Consider the following 26145-nt stretch of genomic DNA (forward strand, 5'->3'; position numbering starts at 1 on the left):
CCTCATAGTGGGTGGCAAGGTTGGATCCATCTAATGGGAGCCAGACTCCATTTTTTCTTGTTCCTGCAGATTGGGTCCATCTGCAGGTACACAGCGGCCCTGAGGTGGCCTGGAATCATCACCCTGCTCTACAGCGACGCCACCACCCTCACCTAACAATGATGGTGTGGAATGCCATTATGACAGGGCTGCCAGTCATTTGCTACTGTTTGATTACTGTGGGGCATTCACGTGCTCCCACACCCCAGATCTCACCCATTGCCAAAGCCTCAGACACACTGGGATACTGGGAACACCCAGCCACAATCAAAGAAGTGCAAAACTGGCTTTTCAGTTGCCGACGATGGATTGTGGACTGGCAAGGAGGAATCTGCCAATGTTACTGTGGGACAGTTGGTTGCTCAGTTTCCTCCCATATGCCAGGATCCAGGAAAAACGAGTGTGGGGACAGGGGGAGATTGTTGTGGTTTCTGCCAATGGCCCTGGTGCTGTTATATTCTGCCTGCAGGTATGCTGCCCACCCTGGGTCCTGTTGTGACCACTGCTGCAACCCCACCTGAAGCTTGAAATTCTACAACCACCTGGAGCCCAAGGAGGCGACCAAACCCTTCAACCCCGCTTCCATGGGAGACAATAGCTCCAGCGGTTCCCCTGCCCAATGACACTTTGGCACAATGGTGTATAGCTCACCAAATACACCGGCCCTCCAGGTACAGTAAGGTACTGTGGTGGTTTAAAAATGGCTCTTATGCTGTCAAGTGGTGGTCCACAGAATGGGAGGCCAATACGTCCCATGTTCCCAGTATTTTGTGGTTCCGCTATATGGATGAATGGGGGCATGCTCACAGAACTGAATACACAATAGCTGCATATCACCAGTCAGTCTGGGAAAATCTGCAGGGCACAGCCCTGGTCAACCTAGAACAACTGGCCGAACCCATGGGGGGGCACCGTGCCAGAATCATTTCTGCAAGATATCAAAGCCATAGTCATACCTGGGCAGTGTGCATTTAAGTATACAGATGGGGACACACCTGAGCAAATATGCTCCTTCAACCAATCTGATTAGGAGATTTACCAATCCCAAAGGGAAGAAGGAAGATGGTTAAACTCCCGAACAGGAGAACCCCTAGCCGTTTTTTGCATTAAGCAGGGATGTATGTTGTTAATCCAAAAGGAGCCACCACAGGTGTATCCACTACCTCGTTTACCTAACATTACTCCCTGGTGGAGGTCCCAAACCAGGGCTCCGGTCCTCCTTAATGCCTCCTTGTTTAATGCCCGTATCACATTTAACCCCAAGCAATGGTTTGTCAGAACAGCATTTCCTAACTGCTCTCCTGGCGCTCAGCTGGCAAAAAATATGCTACATTGGGGCTGGCCAACTGTTTTCCAACCAGCAGCCCAGCCTCCAATTGCCCGGAAAAAGAGGGATGCCCTAGACCATGTGTGGAATGGGCTCAATTCAGCCATGGGAGTTTGGAACATAGATAAATCCCAGAAAAACACCCAAGGAATCACAGATATACAGTGAGCCATAGGCTTTCTTACTAAGGGAGGTATGATTAATAACATGGCCTTAGAATATACTGGTGAGTTAGTGGCAACAATTGGCCGAAAAGCAGCACAAATAAGCCACCTTTTGATGCGTGCAGCCTTCCAAGCCTATGCTAATCAAACCTGGAGCACTGCTTGTGCCCAAGTGCAGCTTTCACTCAACCTTCATTTTTCCCAGGTAATGAGTGATCTTAGACACAACGAATGGCCTGCTGGCTTATAGCACCATGGACTACCCCCAGCTTTAGCCCAACGGTTAGTTTACCGAGACACATGAAGCACACACTGGGAGGGGTGTAATAAGACAAAATTCTTGTTCGTTGTACACGGGATAGCAAATGCACATGGTCCACCGCCCATCTCTTAACAAGAGGACTAGGAGGTGGGTGCATGTGGGACTGGGACTTGCATTGTCCCATTTGGGAAACTGTAACCCCTGAAGGTCCCAAGTATTTAGCCCAATCCCCGGTATACCCTGTAAATGGCATTCTAATAGGCTTGGGAGCTTTATGGAGAGGGTGGCCTAATAATCCCCGCAACATGGTTTGTGTAACACCCCTACCAGCAAGTCTCTACATTACCCTAGCCCAATGAGTTTGCTGGGAAGGTCCTGGCTGCTTATATCATCCTAACAGCACATTTTGGACCTCCTGCACCAACTGTTGTGCAGAGGCTCAAGATTTCCAAGGGGCATCAGCTACCCTATATGTCCATGACCAGGAAACCACCTTAATGTGGCCAAAAATCCAATTAGAAAGCATCACCCTTAACTTAAGTCTTTCAAAATCCTGGGTTAAGGACGTAGACATGCCCCAGCTAAAGGGATGGGGTGAAGTAGCAACCTACATTAAAGGTTTGTTTGAAGATGCCCAAAGAGGAAAACAACTTGCCCTCATAGCTCAAGAGGAAGGACGAATTATTAAATGTGCTACTAATATTCCCCCCGCTATATAAGTGGCATGAAGTGGCCTGTACTGTGCAAATGTTTACCTTTACTAAAGGTGCTCCTTTTCCCTGGTTTGTAGTAGTAATAAATTTAGTCATAGGAATAATATTATTCAATATAATCTTTAAATGTTGTTATTATAAAATTAAGTCTAATACCTATGCCAAACTAAATGTTGTTGCTTCTGCCAACCATGTATACATCACCTGGCAGAAATCATATTTGTAGGCTTTACCAAATGCTCCAAATAAGCAAGAGGTGGATTGTGACAGCCAGAACCAGAGGGATCAATAAGCAATAAATACGTGCTTCTTAGAAGCATTTGCTATTTTGCCTAAGCAGGTAATATTAGTTAATATAAAGCTTGTAAGTTTGTAAACTACAACTGTAACTTGTCTGTCATAAGTTTAACCAAAATGATAAAATTAACTGTTTGTGGAACTGACTGGGCCCCATAAGCAAAGGTGTAGCTGCGAGATTAGGTGACCTAATGGTTTCTGCTCAAGGTTCAGCTTTAACGATAAAAAACTGGATCCAACTGCCTGGCACACCCAACACATTCCAGGAAAGCATATTCAAATTAAACCTAAAAGGGGTTGGGGCTTAGGCGGAGCAATGTCAATTTCAAATTTAAAGGTGCTGCATTATAATTTGCTTATTGGATAAACCCAAGTCTAGGTAGTAACCTTTTATGATAATTTTTAACACCTTTCAATCCTATAGGGTAACAGCTACAGGGCAAGATTGTGCATGGCTCTAAAGCCAACAGATTAGTATAAGACTAAGTATAAACAGCACGTGCATCAGGTAACCAGCAGGAAGGAAGGAACAGAACGGTCATTTCTGTTCCATGCCCGGACCCCGGACTCCCGGTGCGAGTGAGGATCGGATCCTGATCAAGGGACCTTCCCCGGTAATCCCTCTGACAGCATCGATCGGGGATGCCTGACTTCCCTGGAATCACTTGACGCGTACCTGGCGTAGAGGGACTATTGATAAGTTGCCAACCCATGTCTGTCTATCTGTTGTTTTGAACAGCCCAGTGGCTAATACCTTCGCAGTGCCCAGTTGGCCTGCGACAGAATTGATCTATCTATCTGTTGTTATCTGTTATTTACTATTAGCTCTTTAATACTGCATTATCTGCTTATTGCATTTATCTTTCTGTTAACTGTTGTGTGTGTATAAGCTATAATAAATATGCCTTTACTTCACTCCCAACTTTGCCTCCTCGATTTGAAACTGAACCAAACAGCCCAGTTGGCCTGTGATAAAATTGATACACTCACAGTGCCCAGCTGGCCTCTGACACTGGCCTCAGTTAGGACATCAGTATCAGAGAGGAAATTCAAAAGGGAATGTCCCGGGGAAAGGGTAGGACATGGACGCCGAAGGGTCAAGGAGGGACTCTGGGGGACAACATACCCCAGGGAAAACATAGGAAAAGAAAAAACAAGTAAAAATGCCCTACCTGCTGCAGGAACCGTGGCGAACTGCGTGGCTCATTAGCCACAGTTTTTTTAAAGTGAAACCAGCTGGAGAGAAGGGGGAGGAGAGCCAGTAAAGAAGGATAAGAAGGGGAAACAGCAAGATGGAAGGAGAGGAGAGGCTGAGAAAGAGCACAGGGAAAGTATCTCCCGGACCCACTGAGGAGGAGTGGGAGCTGAAGAACACTGCCCATAGTGCAGAATGCCCTGAGAAGCATCAATATAAAGATGCTGTTACCGGACTTAGGAAGATGGAGGTGGCCAGGCTGCATATCATTCTAAAGCCATGAGGAAAGCCTACGGGAGGGTCCCCACAGGCAGAGCCTGGTTCCAGCGAATCGCCCAGGGGAGAGGTGAATGTTCAAGAGGCTAGCTAAGACCATCACGTCCTGGATGGAAGACCCAGGAGAGTCCGTCGGAGGAAGGTTTCTTTTCCGAGATGGAAGGGACGTCAAGGGTTGGATTCATATGGGGTACACTAAGGGTAGCGAATAGGTAGCACTAAGGGAGCAGCCGGTGGAGGGACGGTATAATCATGGGGGGGCATGCTGTAACTAAGATGCCCCAGGATAGTGATTAGTGGATTATTGGGAGGCTGTAGGCAGTTTTGTTGCTAGCATCTTTTCCTTTTATTTGTTATTTTTATCGCCTGGGACGCCGGTGTAAAAGTAAGGTGGAGGGCTACAAAAAGCCGAGCATCTAGAGGGCCTAGTATGGCTTGGCCATACAGCCCAGGCTTGAGCGAGACCCAGGGATACGATCTCATATAGGGAGGGCTGACCGCGGAAAACAACATCAGCATACTGTCGTGGCTGGGTATAGGGCAAGGTACAGGGGAGGTTGGAGCCTCATGAAGGACTATCACCCTTCAGCCTGAGATAACCGAACCTGGGCGGTTGGACCCCCCCACCACTGATAGGGTCATCAAAGTCATGGCAGGTGGGATTAGGAGGGGATAAGACAGCCCGAGGTGAGAACTCGTGGCCCTAATACCATTGGGACGGAGCGGAAAACCATCATCAAAATCCAGAGCCGAGTGGCGAGGGACTGGATGTAATCAAGGCCTGGCGGGTGCAGGGACAAGAAAAGGGCATGATGCTTGGTTAAGGAGATCAGCTACAAAACAACAAAGAGAAATGTTTTTGACCTTTACAATAAGGAACCTACACTTGAGGCAGTTAGATTAATTTTGACACCACAAAAGGGTAAAAAGCCAGGAAGCTGAAAATACACCAGTCAGCAAAGCCTTTCTAATATTCTAGAAGCCTTAGTCTGTCTGTAAGTCTGTCTGTCCATAACATTTTAGTTGCACTCTGATTGGCTGACTGAAACAGCCAGAGTGCTCTACAGGCATTCGACAGGAGATGGTGAAGCGGAGTGCTGCCATGACAGCAAAGTGGCAGTAAGGACCACTGAGGGGGCGAAGAGCTGCCGGGCCCCAGCAAAAGATAGCAGGGAGGGGGCAGGGGGGCATCACCACCACTGCTGCTCCCATGCCCCGACAATAGCTCTGAAGTTGGGTGGGGATCAGACCATGCCCCAAAGCAGCAGGGCGAGGGTGGGGGGAGCAGGCCTGTTTGCCCCGTCCCTCAACTGGATGAGAAGCAGGGGCAGGGCTGTCCCCGCCCACCATGATGGCAGGAAGCATGTTGCTGCCATCCCGCTACCACCGGGGCCCAACAAAAGATGGTGGGGGGGCACTGTGATGGGCCCTGCCGCTGCCAGGCCCTGACAACACCTGGGTGGGAGGGAAGGGAGCAGGGAGGGGAAGCAGGTGGATGCGGGCTTGGTGGACCCGAAGTGTGGGGGTGGTAGGAAGCGGTGCCGGACCTGGAGTGTGGGTGGATGGTGGGGAATGGGCCTGAACTGGAAGTGGTGGGGGAAGGGGGGAACGGGGCCATACTTGAAGGGGAGGTAGGGTGGGAACGGGCCTAGACATGGGCCTCTGTCCATGCTCCCACCTCCTCTCCCCCTCCCATTCCTGATGGGCAATTGGCTAGTTGCACTATAAAAGCACATTCACCTGACTTTAAACTACTTGTACAACCTGCACTACTTTAGATCTCATTAGTATTTGTCTTTCCTTGTGCGGCAATATAGGTTCTTACTGTAAGGCATACATACCCATAACCTCAGTTCTGAGGTAGGAATTGTCCCAGCACAGTATTAAAAAAGTTTTGTGCTGTTCAGTATCCAGATGAGACATAGAACTACATTCATGTTCACAGCGTGGTCATGAGGGATCCTGTAACAATCCCTGTACATGCAAGAGCACTAATCCTAGCACCTCAGCTGAATTCCAGCAAGAGAAATCATAGTGCGCTGAATCCAAACCAAAGAATTTCATGGGCTCTGGTGGGTTTTGTATCAGGCCCCTCTTCTATATGCCTTCAGCTAATGTTTTTTTCTTCATTTTGTGTCCTAACCTATTGTGTTGTTCACTGGGTATGTGTCATGCAGCCATCACTTTCTGCTATGGTGATGATGAACCCCACTGAAAAAAGAAAAGAGATTCTCAAATACTGTTCAAATACTTAACTGACAAGTTCCCCTAGTTTAGAAAGATATTATTAGTTTGAGAACACAGCAGCTATACTAGGCCATCTCCAGCCCTAGTCTGAAGACCAGATGCTATCCTTGACTGTACCTTCATTTGTAAATAAATCCATTTGCTGAATAAAATTCCTTCATTTGTTTTGGTGGACTTTCAGCTGTACAAGAGGTATGTGGAGGCTATAACTTTGCAAAAATTTCTAACACTTTTCAAACACACACAGCAACTGGATTCCATAGCAACAAAATGCAGAAAGGGATGCTACCTGAACACGACACTGCTTTTACAAAGTGTTTTACCAGCACTTCATTTACTAGTCAGAATGGAGGGCTGGTTATTGACATATTGAGCCCCAACCTTTCTTTAATAGCTTTGGTTTAAAAAAATAAATTCTCTGATGGGATTTACTTCCCATGCACACAAAACCAAACAGGGAAATGTTTCTATGTAGTAACTCATAAAACAATCAATACCTTTATCCCCATTCATGTCTGACACATTCAGTAAGTCATTAACTTAAAAAAAATGACTTCACTGTTTTTGACCTCCTGTTTTCCAGAATAGGAAAATGAACAGTAGTTAATGGGCAACAGTAGTCAGTGGGTGGGTATCATCTGCCTCTCATTTACTGTTGTAATAGAAAAGATAGAGTGGGAAGAAGAAATTGTTATTCATTGAGGTGTTCATTTATACAATACTACAATATTTCTGGATATTTGCTATAAGCAGCATGAGCTTTGTAGCAGTTCTTCAACTTCATAGGTGTTTATTGCTGTTCATTTTCTTCTCAATGTATTCAAACAGATTTTAACTCCGCAAAGACTGGTACCTTTAATGTTCTGGTGCCTTTCATCTGTTTTTACATAAAAGAATCATGAAAGTCAGTGTTTTGTGCTGGAAAACCCCCTCCAGTTCCCACAACTGCTGTGCTGTACAATGTTGATATGTTCAAGGAGTATCACAAACAATGGAGTTTGCAAGTCAGAGTTGCAGAAGCAACTTACTTCTTACCCTAATTCAACACATATCCTTACTGGATTTTTTGCTTTGAGCTCTGAAACCAGAATTAATAGTTAGGATTTACTGAACCTGCTTCCCTTTTAGCTGTATTTGCATCAGCAAATAATATGAGCATCACTGTCACTCTTTTATGAGACTGTCCACTCTCAAGAATAGCCTCTACTCAGCATTGGCTGCAGCTGCAGCTGTTCTTATGCTATATGGGTTAGCTTAGCAACCACCCACAGGAGCTTGGACTGGCCAGAATTTTGGCCCTACTCAAAACACTGCAAATCCCCAGTTTAGCTGTCAGATGCTTACTCAGAGCAGCTCCCTATGACAGTGGAAGCCTGGGAAAGGCAGGGAACTTGCTTCTTTACATTCTGCCTTGCTCCCCAGTGGCATACAGGAGCTATACCAGAGGTGACTCCTCTGGAAAATAGCAAGGGGACTCCTCTGGGAAATACCAAGGATGCAGAGGACTATGAGATCCATCCATGGAGCTCCCATATAATGCCCCCTTCATGAAGAGCCATAAAAGAAAAAAGGGATACTATTTTCCAGTGTCTTAGATACTTACACTAGCACGATGCTCTCTCTTCCAGAGCAGGGTCAGTTTTTTTCTGGCTCCTCCCCTTGCAGCACCCTCTGAGATCCATGTGCTTTTGCAGAAATCCCCTTTCTGAACGGATGCAGGTACATTAGCAGCATTTGCCTTGGCATGAATAGCCACTCAAATGTCGCATACTTTTGGGAGAGAAGCATGTCACATAACAAAGCTGCTTTTGAGCTCCATCTTTATACTGCAGATCCACTAAGGCAGGGGTCTTTTTTAGGTCTAAGTACCCGCAGTGGCTGGACGCTGAGTGGGGAGGGAGGGAGGCAGGGGGAGTAGCACACAGCTGGACACAGAGCAGGGAGGCGGGACAGCATGCAGGCAGGCACAGATGGAGTGCTGCCACCTCCCAGGAGCAGGGCCAGGGTGGGGTAAGGGCAGTGGCACCCATCTGGCGGGGCGGGGAATCTCACCAGGTTCATGTGTGGTGGTGGCTGCTGCTACATGCAAACTTCCCTGCCCTGTAGAGGGGCGCTGCTGCCCTCACCCTGCCCCAGCTCTGCTCCTGGGAGGCAGCGGTGCTCTGTCTGTGCCTATTCATGCATACCCCCTAGGACCAGTCCAGGTACCTCCAGGGGTACGTGTACCCTCGGTTGACAACCCCTATACTGAGGGAATTCCCATGAAAACTTGTCTCTCTGCAGCAAGAGGAATCTAATCAGGTTGCTCTGGATTAGGGGAATCAAGGGGTGATTGGACATCTTCAAGGAATACTGGTAGCATGTAAACCTGTCCCCGTCTGGGCTTTGGGTAAGAGTCACAACACAGCCCTGCTTACGCTCTATATTGATTTTTATTTTTCAATCACATACCCAGTCCCCTTCCTTTTCTTAAATGGGCCCAACAATTAACAACAACCTTGTGACTGCACTCAGAGTGTTACTTGTGTAGTGTTGCTATTCACAGTTGCATGAAATGGAAGAGATTTTACTGTTGGTCTACACACAAACTAGTTTGGAGGCAAAGAACCTGTAATGTTATTTATGTTCTTCCAGCCAATGTTTACTGTTCCCCAAGGTTCCATTTCCATATGTACTTGACCATTCACTCGCACCACAATAAACCTGCACACAAGTGGAAAGAAAACAGTGCACTGAATCTGAAATAATTTCCTTTTTATAGAAGTTTGACTCTTTACTTTGTCTTACCGTATCTCATGTCTGAGAATGCTCTGAAGACCACTGTTTTGTTAATTTCTGTGTGTTGCTATTAATGTCGGAAACACGAGATGACATCATTAAAACATCAGAAAAGCCTGTGTACGGTTTGGATAAATAACAAGCAAGGGAATGAAGATAATGTGTCAAACTCCTAAAAGCATTTGAAGTGTTTCAAACCTGAGATGGAAGAGGAATTATTGGGTATATACCTACCCATAACTAGGCATAATGAAACAAAATAGAGAAAATGAAGATGCAGTCTAAAGATGCTCAAAAAATTCCTAGCAGTGAGATTTATTTAACTGTGGTGCAGTCTCCCAGGAGATGTGCAGGAGGCCACATTTAAAAGTCTATTAGACAATTAATGAGCAAAAGAAATCAACTACAGGAAGCAACCCTGAACTGGCAAGGGATGGATGAGATGCCCTAACAGCCTTTTTTCTGTAAATTTTAAAGCATGAACATCTGTGATCAAAACAAAGAGGGATTTTACAAGTTCATTCAGTAGGAGTGTGAATTTTCAAAAGCTTGGCACTTATGGCAACTGCAGGAGTACTAAGATAACAAGGATGAATTAATGACTTGTGAGTTAAAAAACAGGCAGAGAAGGTTCTTTGGGTAAATCTAATATTGGACACTCAATTTTATAACAGGACAGACAGACACAGTTTCATTGACTTACAGTTCCATCCATCTAAAAGAGAATAAGAGCAGAGGGAATCTGAATATTCATGATTAACTGAGCCTCTTCGTCTAGATCACAATGTCTAATCATCTATCACCAGTGAATCAACAGACAGCCCAAGACCATTCCTTCAGAATTAATGCTGTACCACATTCCAGGAAGAGTGGCTTTGTTAGTATTTGCACAGGCCAAAAATAAAATTGAATTCATAATAAAAGAAAAAAATCTATATCTGTCTCTGCCCCATGTCTGGGTCTTGTGGAGACTCACTAGCTACTTGTTAAGGCAGAGAACTGCACCACAACAAAGTTTTTTTTCTTGCTTCTTTTCTAATTTTGCAACCAGAGCACTTAGATGCCATTATTGAGCTGCAGGACTGTATGCACCCCTGCAAAATGTCAGGTCCTATGGCTTCATCTATATCAGGGTAGAATCCCATGTCCTAAGTCTTGAGAAACAACACTCCCTGGATTCAAAAGTGCTGAAAAGGCCCTACTAGATCTGGCACTGACTTGCATGTCTCCGCTTCAGGAGCTTGAAGAGTGCTCAAAAGAAGTGACAAGTCTTGTTTTCATCTTGCTCTGCCTTAACACACACACGTGATACAAATTTTGCTTTGAACAGTTTGAGGTGCAGTTTCACAAACCCCCCTGCACTTACATCCTTGAAATGTAGCAGACTCCATGCCCCCAGAAGGGGCTACCATCTCTGCAATTTTCATCCAAACCAGGCAAGAACTGACACAGTTATAGGCATTTTAGTGATTCTCCATTATAGCCTATGGTTGAATCACCGAAACAGCATCGATACTCCAAAACAGATGTGGCTGAATCGAAACAGAATGGTGATCTGAAACATTGAAACAAATCACTGTCCCTCGAAAATGGCTGAATCCGAAACCTAATTGAAACAAATCCATTTCACACAGCTCTAATGTGTAGCAGTTTAGGGTCAACGGCTGATGGACTACATAAGAGACCAGAAGGTACTTAATGTAGTACAGGATTGGGAGGAGATAGCTCATGACAGATCAGAATGGAGGCATATTATCAAGGAGGTCAAAGTGCCACAAATGCTTGTTGGCCACTGGAGGTAAGTATAAGGTACAAATGTGCCCTGCTTTCTGCTTGACTTCAGACTATGGCTAACCACATCTCCCTAGTACTGGCAAGGGGCTTAGGGGCTGGTTCTGATCTCCGTGGGGCTGGGATGCAGCAGTCCCAGCTGCCAGGACACTTGTCCTGGCCTGTGGGGATTGGGTCCCAACCTGATCTCCATATGGCTGAGACAGCAGTCCCAGCAGCCGGGACAGCTCTTCCCCTTCCCACCCCCACTCCTCTTCTGCCCCTCACCACATCCAGGCTTAGTCATGAAGCAGCTGGCTTTCTGCCCCACTGGCACAGTAGCTCATGTGACATTAACTTAGTACCTGTATTTTCTGATTATAGCAAACAGCGCATTAGCCTAAACTATTGCACAGTAAGTCCCATGCATGTGTGGATGATGATGCTTTACTGTTCATTATATTAGTCTAATGAGCAGTAAAGCATCTTGTGTAGATGCACCCACAGAGAACAACTGATCACCTTCTTCTATGAACACCTTTTCTGTATTTGGAGATTTATGAAATCCTCCTCTCTTTTCTTCTCTTGAAAAAAAATAATTCCAAGTCTTCCAACTTTTTTTCATAGGTCATATTTTCTAGACCATTAACCATTTTTGTTGCTTTCCTCTGGACTTTTGCTGATATTCCACCTTCTTTCCTAAAGCATGTGTCCATAGCTGAAGAGATACAAACAGAGCCCATAGCACTGCATTTAGGTACACTAGGGAGTGACAAAACTGGCTTTTCATTTCCTAACTCTAATAATTGCTAATAGCAGTGGTGGCTCTTTTGTTAAGCTCAGACACCAGAACTGTAATCACCATGCACTCCAACCAAGAGCCCTAATAGATGTTAATTTAATTGTACAATGGGATTGAGACGTTTTCCCCTGACTCCCAACAATCAAGGTTTGGCAGGATAGGACACACGATTGTTGGCTTCTGGGATAAAATTCCTCAAATCCCATTGTCATGCTAGGGCATGATGCCAATTGTGCAGCAACCTGAAGATGGGGAGCACCTTGATCCCCAGGTGCCTGTGAATATACCATAAGTCTGCACAACATGGCTTCAAATGTCCTTGCCATGGGGAACTAATGGGCTTCCTGAATACAGAGGAATTTAAAGCTGTGCCATGTTCATGGCTTTAAATGTCCCCTTGTGTGGGAAAGTCAATGGATTTCCCTCATACAGGGACATTCAAAGCCACGCCATCCAGTCCAGTACTGAATTACACACCACATGTTCAAATTTAAGTGAGTTACAAACCAGCCACAAAGGTGATTCACATGTAATGTCGGCCCCTTCTTTTATGCTGCTGTAGTCTAGTGGAATGGTGGAAAGTTTTAATCAAGAGAGACCAGCTTACACAAGGCCAGGATCATCTCAGTTGCCACATACCAAGTGCTTCAAGGCATTTCAAAGCTATCTGCATTTCTTTGGTAATTTTCCATTTTTCCTCGTGAGCTCTCTCTCTCTTTTTTCCATCTCAACAAAAGATATAAATTTATCCTGTTATGCAAGAGATTGTTATTTGTTGAGACAATGAAATTGAGAGTTATGAGGAGCTAAGGCCATAATAAAATACTTTACATATTTTCTGTAAATCTTTTTGGTGTGTTAAAACCCCTAAAATTTCCTAAATTAAACTTTGAACAAGACAGAACTTGTTGGTGCTTGTTGACTCACTCACCAATTAAAAAAAAACCCTAAGATTTTCAGTGCCCTGAATAATGATTGCAATACTCACTTCAATCAGCTTCAATTGCCAGTAAGGCTTAGGGAATATTGGCTTTTTAACAATAACCCACATATATATATAAAAAAATCTGTATGCATCAAAGTTTGTAAAATTGCTATTTTTCTGAACCTAGTGATGAACTGAGACTGACGTTATTTGTAAGATTTATAAAACTATTAGTTACTTACTTATTTCTGGGTTCCTACTTGAGAAGAAACAGAACATACCATGTCACCACAACCAGCAAACCAATTTAAATTTCAAACAGCAATCCGCTGAAGACATGTCACATGAAAATCGAACAGTTCTGGCTTTAAGAACATACACCATTAAGTGACAAATGCATCCACAACCATCATTAGGAAACCACATAGGATTTGAGGCACCAGGGTTAACTTTATGAAACCTCAAAGCTCTCTAACTGTATTTGTTTGCTCAAAACTTGAACAGGATGAATTAAAAAGCCACTCCCAAACTTTCCTTTCCCCTATGCATATGAACCTTACCTTTTGGAACTGTTTTTACTTTATCTTTTCAGAAGTTAGACAGGTTTCACTTACATCAATTTCTTTATTGATGCAGTCCTCTCAGTTTTGCTTTTTCTTGAACTCAGGTAGGTAATTTGTTTTTGTACTGGACATAACATAAGTCTTGGTGCTTACACCACAATATAATTATCTTCATTACCCAAAGCAAAAAGTCATACCCATCTTAAGAAAAGGTAGGCTTTGATATAAATAATGTTCACATGATAGTTTAAAATCAAATATCTACTTTGTGCTGCTTGCTAAAAGCATCTTCTTGGGTATCTGGCGCCATCTTGCTGGGTGATAAACATTTAAACAGTGTCCTCCAACATATCTCAGATGAGGATAAAATGGGAAGAATAGCTGCCCATGTCATAGCTGTTAAGGTGAACAGTGAATAAGATTTGCAAGTTGACAGTTACCATGTATACCAGTTACCAGCATATGGTAACAAAGCAAAGTAATTCTCATGCTACTATTTTTAATGTCGTGTGTAACAGGGATAACTCACTGCAGCCTTTCTGTTGGTGGCTCCGCCTTCCTGTCTTGGGCCAACCGCCTGCTTACTCGCCTGCCATGCCTTGATCTTAATTGACTGAGTGATGTAATTAGTGGGAGGCTGCCCACTTTATATGCCCGGTGTCAGGGGGTGCTATCTGTGGCTCCTTTTTCCTCCCCTACATCGCAGCCCAAGCCTCGCAGATGGTACTTGACATGGTTTGCCCTATGCCTTGGCCCTCTTCTTTACTTCTGGGTCCCCCCCACTGCCCCCTCCCTCTCTGGGGCCCCTTGCTGCCCCCTCCTGCTCTGGGGCTGGGGTCAATGTGCCCCCAAACAATGCTCCGCCCTCTCTGGCACCAGGAAACCCCATGCTACCGTGGCATCCCTAAGAGGCCTCCTCCACCCCTAATAGCCTCACCCAGTCCTCTGGTAAAATAGTAAACACAAAACACAAAATCCCTGTGCTATAACGTAAACTAAACCGTCCGGTTAAAAACCACATTCTGTCCCTACCAGGAAAATACTCCAACTCAGCTGCAACCAGGGGATGCTCCTGCAGTCTATTTTCCCCTTTCTCTCTGCACTGGCTGAGCTCCCCCCTCCTTGGCTGCTGGAGGGGAATTGCTCTCCTGGCTTTATGCTTGGGCTTAAGAAGGGGTCAAGCCCTTCCCCTTCCTGTCAGCTGATCCCCTTGGTTCCCCTAGCAACCAGCACCTGTGCTGCTCTGGTGACTGGCAGTTGAGCCTCCCACTTCTCACCACTAGGGGTCTCTCCTGAGCCATTTCTGCCTTTAGGCGCAGGGCACCCGAGTGCTCTTGGACAGGGTGAAAGATTTTTTTTTAAAGAATTTGTCCAGGATAGAATAGATTAAATAAAAATGGAACAAAATTCTCTTCTTTGAGCCACACTGTGAGTAAAATTTGTCACGTAAACCCAAGACTTTTGCCACCAAGAAGCAGCCCTCTCAAGCATTATATCTAGAACACAGTATTAGAAGAAAGGAGTGGATTTCAAAAGCAAATTTTAAGGAGCATTTAGAAAGAAATAAGTTACTGTCACAAGTGGCCCCTGAGGCTGGCCTGATGCTTCGGTGTCATGTGGATGACAATCAGCAGAAGGATCTAGATGATGGTATTATTGGAAGATGCAATCAACAACTTTGTTCACTCTCCTCACCATTTTCTCCCTCTTAAATCAATTACTTCTCTGTTGTACCTTTTCAGAAACTGTCAAAATTAGTGTCTTCCAGATCCTCATTTCTGGGGATGAGTCAAAAGGAATAAGTCAGCAATTCCCTCTAGGTGTCAGACCCAGCACAGGAGAGAGAGGTCCCTCCAATGAAACCAAGCAATAACATATTTTGAGGGAGAAAACTTCAGTTGAGGTTTCCAGTGTACTGTATGGACAAAAAACAACTTCAAAAAATGTGCACAAGTCCAGAGCACTTACACGCTGTGCCAGAGTGGGATAAGGACTCAGCCCTACTGAAGTCAATAGGGTTTTCTCATGGCTTGAGGTGGGAGAGTAGTGACTTGGGGGTGGAGGGTGGATAACAGGCATGCAAGCAGGTGGGCAGTGTCCTTATTCTGCTGTCACTACAGCAACCACCCATGCAGATTCACTGTCCAAAACTCTCCCTCCTGCATCATCCTTTTTTCTCAGAGGATGTGGTGGATTTTTTTATTCTTGAAAACAGAACATATGGCTCAGACTAAGTGTGCTCCTCAGTTGGGTTGTTCTCAAAGCCCTCCTTCCCCTGTCCCTCCCCATAATTCCCCTCTGCTACAGAGGAAAACTCAAACCTTTTCTTATACCCAAGTAGGAGCCAAGAGGATTTACATAGCCTGACCATAAGAGTGAGGAAGCAGGCAATAAATCTTCATGTGTCTTCAGCATCTGAGATGATCATAACACAACTCAAAGTATACAATAGCACTGACAGAGTGAAAACCTTTCCCTCCAAAAGGAATAAAGAGTTGGGCCAGAAAAAGCAGCCATTAAGATTTGTGAATCCTGTGAGACATCTCAGTCTATCCCTCCTGAGCCTCATCTCCTACCCATAGGAAGGTTTTTGTGTCCTTTATTAGCAGAGCTACTATTTGAGACATGGACCAGAAGAAGGAACTAAATGGCTTGCCCATGCAGAGCAGACTTTGACCTCTTTTTCTGGGAGTCCACAGAGAAAAATAAGCAGCACCTCATAGCTGCTCTCCAGCACCTCGTTCTCTAACACTTCATCCCTGAACCTTGTGCTCAGGAGCTTCTTTGGTACTTGGCAGCAAAAGGGAGGGTGCAATCTTCCACCACTTGTGAAATCTGGGCTATTTTCTGCTCCACTTGCTCCTGTCTACACCATATAGCAAACTAGAAAACTACTTTATAAAAGGTATTGCAAAGTGCAAAACATCTCCTTCCCTGACCATCCAAACAAAAGGGCGCAGCTTACTCTAAAGGTGAATTCCCAAGATGGCAACATTGCTTATGGAAAGTTTATGATTAGTTCAAACAATGAGAATTTGGAGCTGCACCTCATGCCAACTGCTCCAAAATATGTGCAGCCCAAATAAGGGAAAATGCGGAAACTTGCAAACTTACTGAAAGCAACTTGGTCCAAAGACAGTGGCGAGATTGCAAACATTCATTCTGTTTTCCACGTGATGCTCGGCAACTTGCGTCAAGAAACAGCACAGGTATTTCAGCAGGCAGTAGTGAGCATCAGGCAGCTCTTTCAGGAGTTCTTTCAAGTTATTGTCCTTCTGAGCATCACTTCTATCATCTGAAAAAAAGGGGGAGGGGAAAAAAAAATCAACATCAGAAAACTGTGTCACCACCAATCTGTCCATGCAAATTAACTTTATTCTTTAAACAAAAAGAGTCAGATTCTACTCCGTATGACCTTGCACAAAAAGGACTATGTTAGAACAAGATTTGGTTAAACTAGTACAAGTCCACCTGCAGACTGGCCTCATTATACAACATTAAATCTGGAGTCACTCCATTAAGCTCAGTGGAGTTAAGCCCAAACAACAATTTTTTGCCCTCAAATCTTACATTAGGATGTTTTTCAGCACTCCACTAGCTCATCTATCTCAATTCATCACTCCAAACAGTGCACATGCTCATTTCTTGTTCCTCTTAGTATGGCAAAATTACTTTTGTACAGGAGTTGTCCCTTCTCTAACACTAAGCATTCTCTGTGCAATAATAAGAAAACAATTGCCCAAAATATATTAGTCCAAGGACCAGCTAGGATAAAAAACACAGACATTTACTATCACAAACTCCAGAGCCACACTCCCAGTAGGTGAAAAACAATGAAGCAATTGCATGTTAGTTTCTTTTTTGTCATACTTTGCTGCCCTACCTGACTTTGCTATAGTTTCCTTTTTAATATCTCATCACAAATCTTTTTCTAAAGGTTTTTTCTTCTGTTGTTCAGATCCTCCTTTCACTCACACTTCCTCTAAGCTTCATGTCTCCCCATGCCCCAGAACTAATTTTGGTTTCCCATTACTCCTGCCTACTCATAATACAGACACAGACTCTCTCTTTACTTTTACATTGATTCCAAATGCTGTTCCCCTGTGCTAACAGGTGACTCTTGATTACCCTGATATGCAATTCTGTTGATCTGTCATATTGTCTGCTTCCTAGTTTCAAGAATGTGACTCTCCTACTTTCCCCCTTGTTCTAGAGGCCTTGGTTTCCACTCGTTGTCTCAAGATAAATCCATTTAATACATGCAAAACATCCAGAAGTAATGGCCATCAGACCCCTGAGCAAGATAGTAAATACTGGGTATGACATCCCAATAAGAAGTTTAACTCTGACCCCCTCGTCTTGGGTTTTGTGTGATATAATTGGTCACTGGTTTCAGTACAGTGAGCACAACCACAATTGGTTTGGGGAATACATTTTTACACAGACCCCTTAAAGTGTATTTTTATATTGAATCCAGTACTGCAATCTTTTCTCACAATGATTACAGCTGACTTACAGGAGCAGTTTCACCCAGTCAGAGGGTGTATTCACAGGAGTAAATGCTAGTTACTATAAAGGATGGAGAATAAAACTTAGTGGGCGGGTCTACATGAGACATTTACTGTGTTGTAGACTAATTAACTGCATGGTAAACATCTCAGTGTCTACATGTGTGCTCCTATTAGGTCGCAGGAAACTAATAAACTCCACAGCAGGGACTACCCTAAATAAAAGTACTACCTTGCTGTGGAGTCTTCTTGTGGGCAGCAGCACCTGTGTAGATGCCGATTGGTTGGCTCAATCACGAGGGTGTTTCAGTAGCCTACCAGCTAGCTCCACGCTGAAGCACACTTGTGCTCCAGCCAGCATCTCCACAGCACACTGAGCCCAGTCGGAGCAGCCCTAGGCTGGTAGGCTGACCCCTGGGGCTCCCTGCCATCTAGGGCTGCTCCAACTGGGCTCTACGTGTTGCATATTAATGAAGTCCAAAGCTAATTGCTCTGGAGTTATTTGCAGATGGCACTCCTGGGAGTTTATTCATGTGCAGTAATTACATGTGCAGACATGCCCAGTTTGGGGGAGTATTATTACAATAAATGCAGCTCTCTCAGGTCATATCTAATTACTGCGAAATATAAAGTTCCATAAAATATAAAATGGTGCACAAGTAAGAAGAAATGGTGATAGGTAGCAACTAGATTTTGTGTTTCAAACTGCAGAATGCTGTTAGCACATCTAATAGGACTTTTCACTTCAGAACTTTTAGAAGAAAATGCATTACTTGCAAGGGCATTGTACTACAAGCAGAATGCAATAGAAATTCTGTTTCACAGATGACCTCAAGTTTTTGAACTCTGGCTATTTTCTGATTTGGAATTAAACCTTAAAACAGAAAAAAAAAAAAAACAACAAAAAAAGAGTCTGTAAAAATTCTGGGTTGTTCAAAATATTTTAAAAAGCAAATTGAAATGGAAAATAATTTCTAACGGAAAAATGTAAGCCCCATTTCCACAAATATCAAAAGGACGGTTCCACATCCCACGAACTGTTTTCCCCCGACCCTATTTTCCCCTTCAGAACAAAATATGGCAAAACTGACATTATTTCAAAATATCTTGATTTTAGCTAAGCAATTTTTTGACAGAAAATTGTTCCATTAATGGTTTTCTGGTAAACTCCAATCAAAAGGTTAGTTCATTTATATTTAGCTAAGCATTTCCATACCAAGTAAGTTCTCTGAAAATTCTTGATATTATAGGCTGAACCTCTGCTGAGATTTAATTCTGCGCAACTGCTGTCAGGTAATTAGACTTCTCTTTTGTGGCTCATTTTAAGTTTCATGCAGGAACTCCCTTATAGCTCTTAGGGTTTTGCTCTTGCTGTTGGAGAAATGTTTTTGCTCCATGAGCCCCAGGTGAATGATTCTGCCTTATGAACAGTCTTGTGTTCCTAGAGGATGACCACTTTGTTCCAAAATGGCTGGTGGCTTGAAGTCAGAACCTTGCTAACACTGCAAGTCACACAATATTCTTCAGGTCAGAGGGCATTCTGGTCCAGTCCCAACTAGGTCAGCCTTCCAAGGCCCAAGTCCAGGAAAGCACTTGGAAACAAGCACATTGCATCTGAAGCAACTTAGCCAGTGCCTACTAAAATAGCGCATATGCCAAGTACATGCTGTTTTGCACACTATGGGCAGACTGGTTTGTAACAGAAGAGAAATGAAATTGTATTGCAGGCTTGCCCTCTTGTGGTTGGAAGCTAGGAGAGAGGGTACATAAAATGCTGTTACCATGTTTTCTTGTGTACAACTCGTACCCCTTTTCCCCAAACCAGCTGGGGAAAATTGGATATGCATTAGATGTGAGGAAAGGGGTTTCCCATAGGTCCAGACATTTAGCAGCAGAGACAGGGGGGAAGAGCAATGGCAGCATTAATTGCTGTGGCTCTGGGAACCATGGCAATTAATGCTGCCACAGTTCCTCCCCCCAGCTACCCGTGGGACTGGGCTGGCATACGGGCTGGCCAGTAGCCAGGTCCTGCATGATGGCTCTGGAGCCCCCTGTGCCAGGTTGAATCCAGCACAGCAGTCTAGGAGTGTGCCAGGTTGGCCTTGGCATAAGGCTCCAGAGCCAGAGCAGAGTTGGCTGGGGAGGGTCCAGTTGCAGCAGGTGGGAGATGGGGGCTATGTGGTGGTGCCTGGTAGGGTCCAACCATGGTGTTGTGTCTGGACCCTGGCTGACCAGCCTTGCATGCTGGTTCTGGAGCCACTGTGGCTGGACCCCAGTTCTTCTGCAGCTGGATTGGGCCCAGCACCACCGCGGGTCCCAAGTACTGGTGTATGGTCCCCAGTTTCCAGATTTATACAGATATTGGGAGAGCCGGGTCAAACTGACACAATGCCTCTCCTGGACATGTGCTGTGCTTGGCACAGAGGTGCACTGAGCTGAAAGTAAAGAGTTGTTTTGTTCTTTTTTTTTTTCTCATCTGTAAGCAGCCACGTTGAATAAGAAGAGTGGCTTGTTTTTAAAGGCAAATTTTATGATTTTCATCTCTATCACTACCTTTCATTTCTAGTAACTGTTTTTGGAGTAGATTGTGTAGTGTTTTCTGGTAGTCCTGAGGAATGCTAAATATAAAGTTATCATAGTAGTTAAAAATATGGTGACTGAGGACCAGGGACATAATCTTTGGGTCAGGATATGATTTATATTTCACAGGAATTTTTGTAGTTAAGGAGTAAACAAGATGGAACTTGCCCACAGTTCAGAAAGGCATAGGAATATATATTTGTTACTCAATATTTACTCATATTTATTACTCAATATAGTTTAGCTGGAACTATAACATCTTCAAATACTAAAAATAACTGTTTCACAGGCTATGATTTAGTGCTCACATGATATAGAGATTCTAGGAAAACCTTATTGTTTTCAACTTGTATTAGAAGCTTAATACTATTTTTATACTTTTCATATTCTAATTCATGGAAGAATAATGAGTACCCCTATCTTGTCAAATATCAGATCTACCAATGACCACATCAAGCAATTCCAGGACGAAATCTTTATATTATCATCAATTAAAGCCTTTCCTTTGACAAAGAGAAGCTAGCTTATTCCTTTGAAAAAAAAAAAGAGAGTCAAATATTCATGAAGCAGGCTTGAATAATTCTGTTCATGCACTTATTTAAGGCAAATAGGTTTATTTTTAAGATAACTTATTCAATTATTTCCTGATAAAAAACAGGAAATAAGCAAACAATCTCACCCTTTGTCACTTTATGAATGATGATCCTAATATTGTTTTTAAATAAAATTATAGATTCATACATCTATGAATCTATAATTTTATTTAAAAACAATATCAGGATCATCATTCATAAGGTGACAAAGGGCGAGACTATTTGTTTCCTATTTTTATCTGAGTGGACATTTTGGAAGGCTGGTATGGAGTGAGATAAGAAAGTCAACAGTGCCTATATTTGCACAGAGCAAGATGAAGTGGACAGAATTCTTTGATTTGATTATGAATTACCTGTTACTTGTTATAAGAACTTGGGGGAAAAAACAACTTGGTGTAGTTTCCATGAAGACAGAACTTCAGAATTCACTTCCACATGTATTTCTGATTAGATAGCAAACACTGTTTACTAGTCTAAATATTTGTTCCCATAAAGCTGCATCCAGTTATGATCAGGAACGCCAAACCTATTACTCAGGGAAAACATGTCAATACTGCCACACAACTACCTAATTAGGAAAACCCTTTGAGAGCTAATTGCCTCTCTCACCCTCCTACTGGTACTTGAGATTGTTAGGTACTTTTCCATTTACCAAAGAGTTTCTCATCCCTTAAAAAACCTGACAGTATTCTATTTTCCTCTCTTCACAATGCATTTTGAAGCCAGGAAGGCACTTTCGCTGTAAACAAAGCTGTCAGCTTCATGGCACCAGATTTAATTCAGTGAGTTTGACTTCCTTGTTTGTTAAGTATTCTGCATTACAAGGCGCTGATCAAGACCAGCATGGGCTCATCACTGCACAGGATCAACTCTTTGGTCCTCACTCAATGCTATTCTGGTATAACACATGGCTTGTAGTCATTTCCCAGGTTTTCAGGAAAGGGGGCAGGGGAGCTGATTCTGAGATTTTCAGAAGACAAACTGTCTGGGATGGGAACAATGGGAAACACACTTCTGTCTCTAGGGGTTTATTTGTTTACAGCCTTATAGACTAAATTAGAGATATTGATAGCAGAAGCTTTTGTGCGCTCCAAAAGACATGCTATGAAAAAACATGCACAGACCAGTGTATAAAATGGAAAGAGTGATTTGAATACTAAAGGCAGGAAAAGAGGAAGGGAGGGGAGAGATGAGAGGGAAGGTAGTGCTGGGTGAGGCAAGTGAGTAATAAACCCATAGAAACAAAAGGGTCACAGAAATGAATCCAGGTAATGGAATAAGAATTCATAGTCCCTATTTAAACCACACTAAACACAATTCAGTCTGTCAATAATTTCTTGTTCTGCAATTTCTCTTTCAAGTTGTTTTTTAAAGATTTGCTGCCTAAGAACAGCTACCCCAAGGTGAGCGATAGAATGTCTAGTGCCTGTCTGCTGCCTACACTACACAAATGGAGTGATGCCTAGGTGCAAGAATGAATGAACATTGATCTAATATCAGCTCCAAAAAGACACAAAGGCTGGTGACAGATTTTTTCAATTTCCCTGGACGTTCCTGTGACTTCATAGCTGACATCCTGCTTCACGTAAGGTGAAGAACATGATGAGACAACCCCATGAAGCAGGAGCTCCACTTTAGACATGTGTTCACAGACCAAAATTTCAGTCCTGCTCAACACCCAACAGTACCTATAACGACCTGGATTTCTAAAAACAGCGAAGCCTGAAATAAGCTTGTCACTTCTGAAAAACAAGATACTAAGGAAGGGGCTGGAAGCAGTTAAAAATGTTGCTGCTGAGAGCATGGCTAACAGACTAGAAACAAAAACAGTGAGAATGGAGGAGATAGGTCTTCAGAGACATGTGAGTGGAAGATTTTTATCTGCATCCCATTTTGCTACAAAGTTCACATAATTAAAGAAGAAAGGGTTTTGCAATATTTTGCCTTGTTTCTTTACATGTTAAGGTTCTTTGCTGAGAAACAACCACCAGCTTGTCATCTAATTTAATCCTTTTTGCTGTGCAACTAATTTCTTACTCCTTCCAAAACATAAGTGACCGACACATCACTAAGAAGCACTGTGCAATATGTTAAACGTTATAACGGAGAGTTGCAAGAACTGAAAACTTCCCTTCTCTACCCTTATACCGTACTGGAAATATACCAGCACTGGCTCATACGTCAGATAAAGTAACGTGCTTATGATGTGACTCCACCTTAGATCAACAGCTCACACCTTGTTTAAGTCAATAAAAGGAACTCCAAAAAATCTCTTTCTAAAATATTGTAAAAAGATAACTAGTGAATATAAAACCTAATCCAACAATGCAAGAGACCCAGCTGTAGGTCTTTAATCCTGTGCAGCAGGATTTCTGTCTTCCTCCCTACCTTGGTGGTAACTTTGTCTCCCACCTGTTGTTACTACTCTAATGAATACTATCTCCATATGGAAGGCAGCTTCTAGTGTTTTTACCTGTTCACAAGCATCTTGTGCATTTGAAAAACATATCACTCTCAGTTTGTTGCTAACCTTTTCATTATTGAAATGAAAATAAAAGCTAACACCCCCCCCTCTGATTTGCAATATTTTGGTGAAGACATCAGCTCCCACTTCCATTTTCACAACCATTTCTCAGGCTGAGATTTGGCCTATAAAAGTTGACACAACCCATGTGTTTTTGCTGTGCTCCAAACACCTTACCTGGCTGACTACAAAGCAAGAAATAAAAGGCTGCCCTACATGGAACTGCAGATCCAGAACAGATCTCCACTCTCTCTCAAACTAAAAACTGCACTCAAAGACTACAGGTTTCCCTTGATTTATGTGGGTTCTATTTATGCAAATTCGCTCTTATGTGGTGACTCTTTTTAGAGCTGAAATTCGTTATATGCAAGGTAAATTCGCTCTTATGCGATCTGCATTGGTGTGCTTCCCCCTCCCCCAATCAGGGAAGTCTGTGAGGGGAGGGGAAAGGGTCATGAGCAGAGGAGAGTGTGACAGGAGGAGTAAGAGCTGTGGGGTCGGGGCTTCATTCATTGCAGCCCCTGCTGCAGCTGCTGTAGGAGTGACCAATGCCCAGTGGCTTGCAGCTGCTGGGCTGCACTGCACCCTGAATACCCTGAGGCTCCGCTTTCCTCGGGGCATCGTGCCCCGTGCCCCTGGTGCAGTGCAGCCCAGGGGCTGCAAGCTGGTGGTGTCCACTGCTCCTGGGGCTGCAGCAGGGGCAGGCGGCAGCCTGCAGCAGGACAAGAGCAGGCTGGGGCCAGTAGCTGCTGCAGGCTGGGGCTGGAGGTGCCACTGTGCTTGTCCCAGCACTCAGGGCAGGCTGCAGCAATGGGAGAGGGGCTGCTGCCACTCCAAAATTCACCATAGGCCCCCCCCACCCAAGTGCTGGGAAGAGCCTGGTACTACCGCTGGCCCCAGCCTGCAGCAGCTGCCAACGCCAGCCTGCTCTTGTCCTGCTGCAGGCTGCTGCCTGCCCCTGCTGACCCCCGGGGAGCGGCTGATGCTACCTGCTTGTAGCCGCCCCCAGAGCTGCTGCAGCGGGGGCTGGGCTGAGTGGGGAGAAGCGAAGCAGTGGGAAAAGTGGAGTTAGTGGGGCTGCCTCTTGCCTCACACGCCAGGAAGGGCCCGGTGCCACCCCTGCTGCAGCCCCAGGAGCAGCGGATGCTTCCTGCTTGCAGCCGCTGGGCTGCCCCGCGCCCCTTCCTCACCCCTTTCCTAGCCCCAGTCTCCCTCCCTCCCTCCCTCCCTTACTATCATGGGAATGCATCTCTACCTGTTCCACTGTAAACTGGGTTCGCTTTATGCAAATTCGATTTATGCAGCATTGTCTGGGAATGCATCTACCACATACATCAAATGAAATCTGTATATAAAACCATAAATGCACCTGGGCCATTTTAAGTAAAATATTGACCTCAACATTAACACACTTTACTGTCAATGTCCACACCCCCCCAACACACACCTCTCCTTCCCAATGAAGTGGAACTTGGCTGTCAGGCAGGGCCCTTGCTTCCCTGTCATCCAGAATACAAGAGCCCTCTAGGATGATGGAATCTCCATGCTTAGAGGTTTTCAAAACATGACTCGACAAAGCTTTGGCTGGGATGATCTAGTTGGGGATGGCCCTGATTTGAGCAGGGGGTTGGACTAGATGACCTCCTGAAGTCCCTTCCAACCCTAATTTTGGTTCTTGCTGAAACAATAAGGTTGTTACCTGTTGTGCATTTACCAATTATTATGTAATGGTTGCTATTAGAAAGGTCCATCTCCTGCGTACACTAAATGCTACACAACCATGGGCTTCTGGAACTCCCCACGGTCCCACTTCCCAAGTTCTTCGAAGAGATGGATCCCACATTTTGCATAGCAAGGAAATGCAAGCAATTCAAGGTGAAATAAGAATTTTGCAGTCTTATAAAATCCACCTGCCCTGAAGTGTGCTTTGTAAAGCACTTGTTGCTGTACTAAGCAATAAGAACTTCTTTTAAGAGGACATTTTGTCTTGATTTTAATTAAATTACGATATAACACTATATGACTCGTAATTATCTGTAGTTTTCTATCAAGTTATTTTCATAGAAGAGATCACTCCCAGCTGTCACTTTAGACAGATATTTTGAGACTCAGATGCTTGTACACTTACAGATGTTTTTGTACCAAACCTGCACAAGCTTTTCTAAATAAATTCTACCATTTCCCATGCAAAGTTTTAATGGGAAGGTTATAATAGGACACTGGTACCAACCTTCCTTGTAGAGCTGAGACTGAGTGGCTTCAGAGTCAAGATTATTTTTAATAATCTTCATACTTTACAGTACAGAGAGAGAAATGGGTGCCATGTTGCAATAGATCCAGAGGGACAGATAAATAAATAATCTTGGTAACTTAAGCCTGAACAGCTGACTCTATAATTCTAGTCATTTAGCTCCAGAAAATGATTATCTGTCATTTGTGCTAAGGCAAAATCCCTGCCAGAGTAAACATTTCATTTCAGGATCATCAGTTAATGTCCTGTTCTTCAGGGTGGGAAGGTGGGTGTGTTGAAATTATCACATTTTCTTCAAACTTTACAGAAGAGTTCTTCTTGACTTACAGAC

At 44.0% G+C, this 26145-nt stretch overlaps 1 protein-coding gene across 4 annotated transcripts in view; it reads right to left on the reverse strand.

Moving 5' to 3' along the window:
* Positions 1–26145, reverse strand: part of FAM13A (family with sequence similarity 13 member A) — a 267752-nt gene that overhangs the window by 228801 nt on the left and 12806 nt on the right. For all 4 annotated transcript variants that reach the window (XM_090037061.1, XM_090037060.1, XM_090037059.1 and 1 more), the window contains exon 4: positions 16473–16653. In XM_090037061.1, coding sequence (XP_089893187.1) covers positions 16473–16653 — 181 coding nt within the window. The remainder of the gene's footprint in view (positions 1–16472; positions 16654–26145) is intronic.

The sequence above is a fragment of the Crocodylus siamensis genome, chromosome 2, assembly GCF_052110815.1.
Source record: "Crocodylus siamensis isolate JL-2025a chromosome 2, ASM5211081v1, whole genome shotgun sequence".
NCBI classification, from domain to species: Eukaryota; Metazoa; Chordata; order Crocodylia; family Crocodylidae; genus Crocodylus; species Crocodylus siamensis.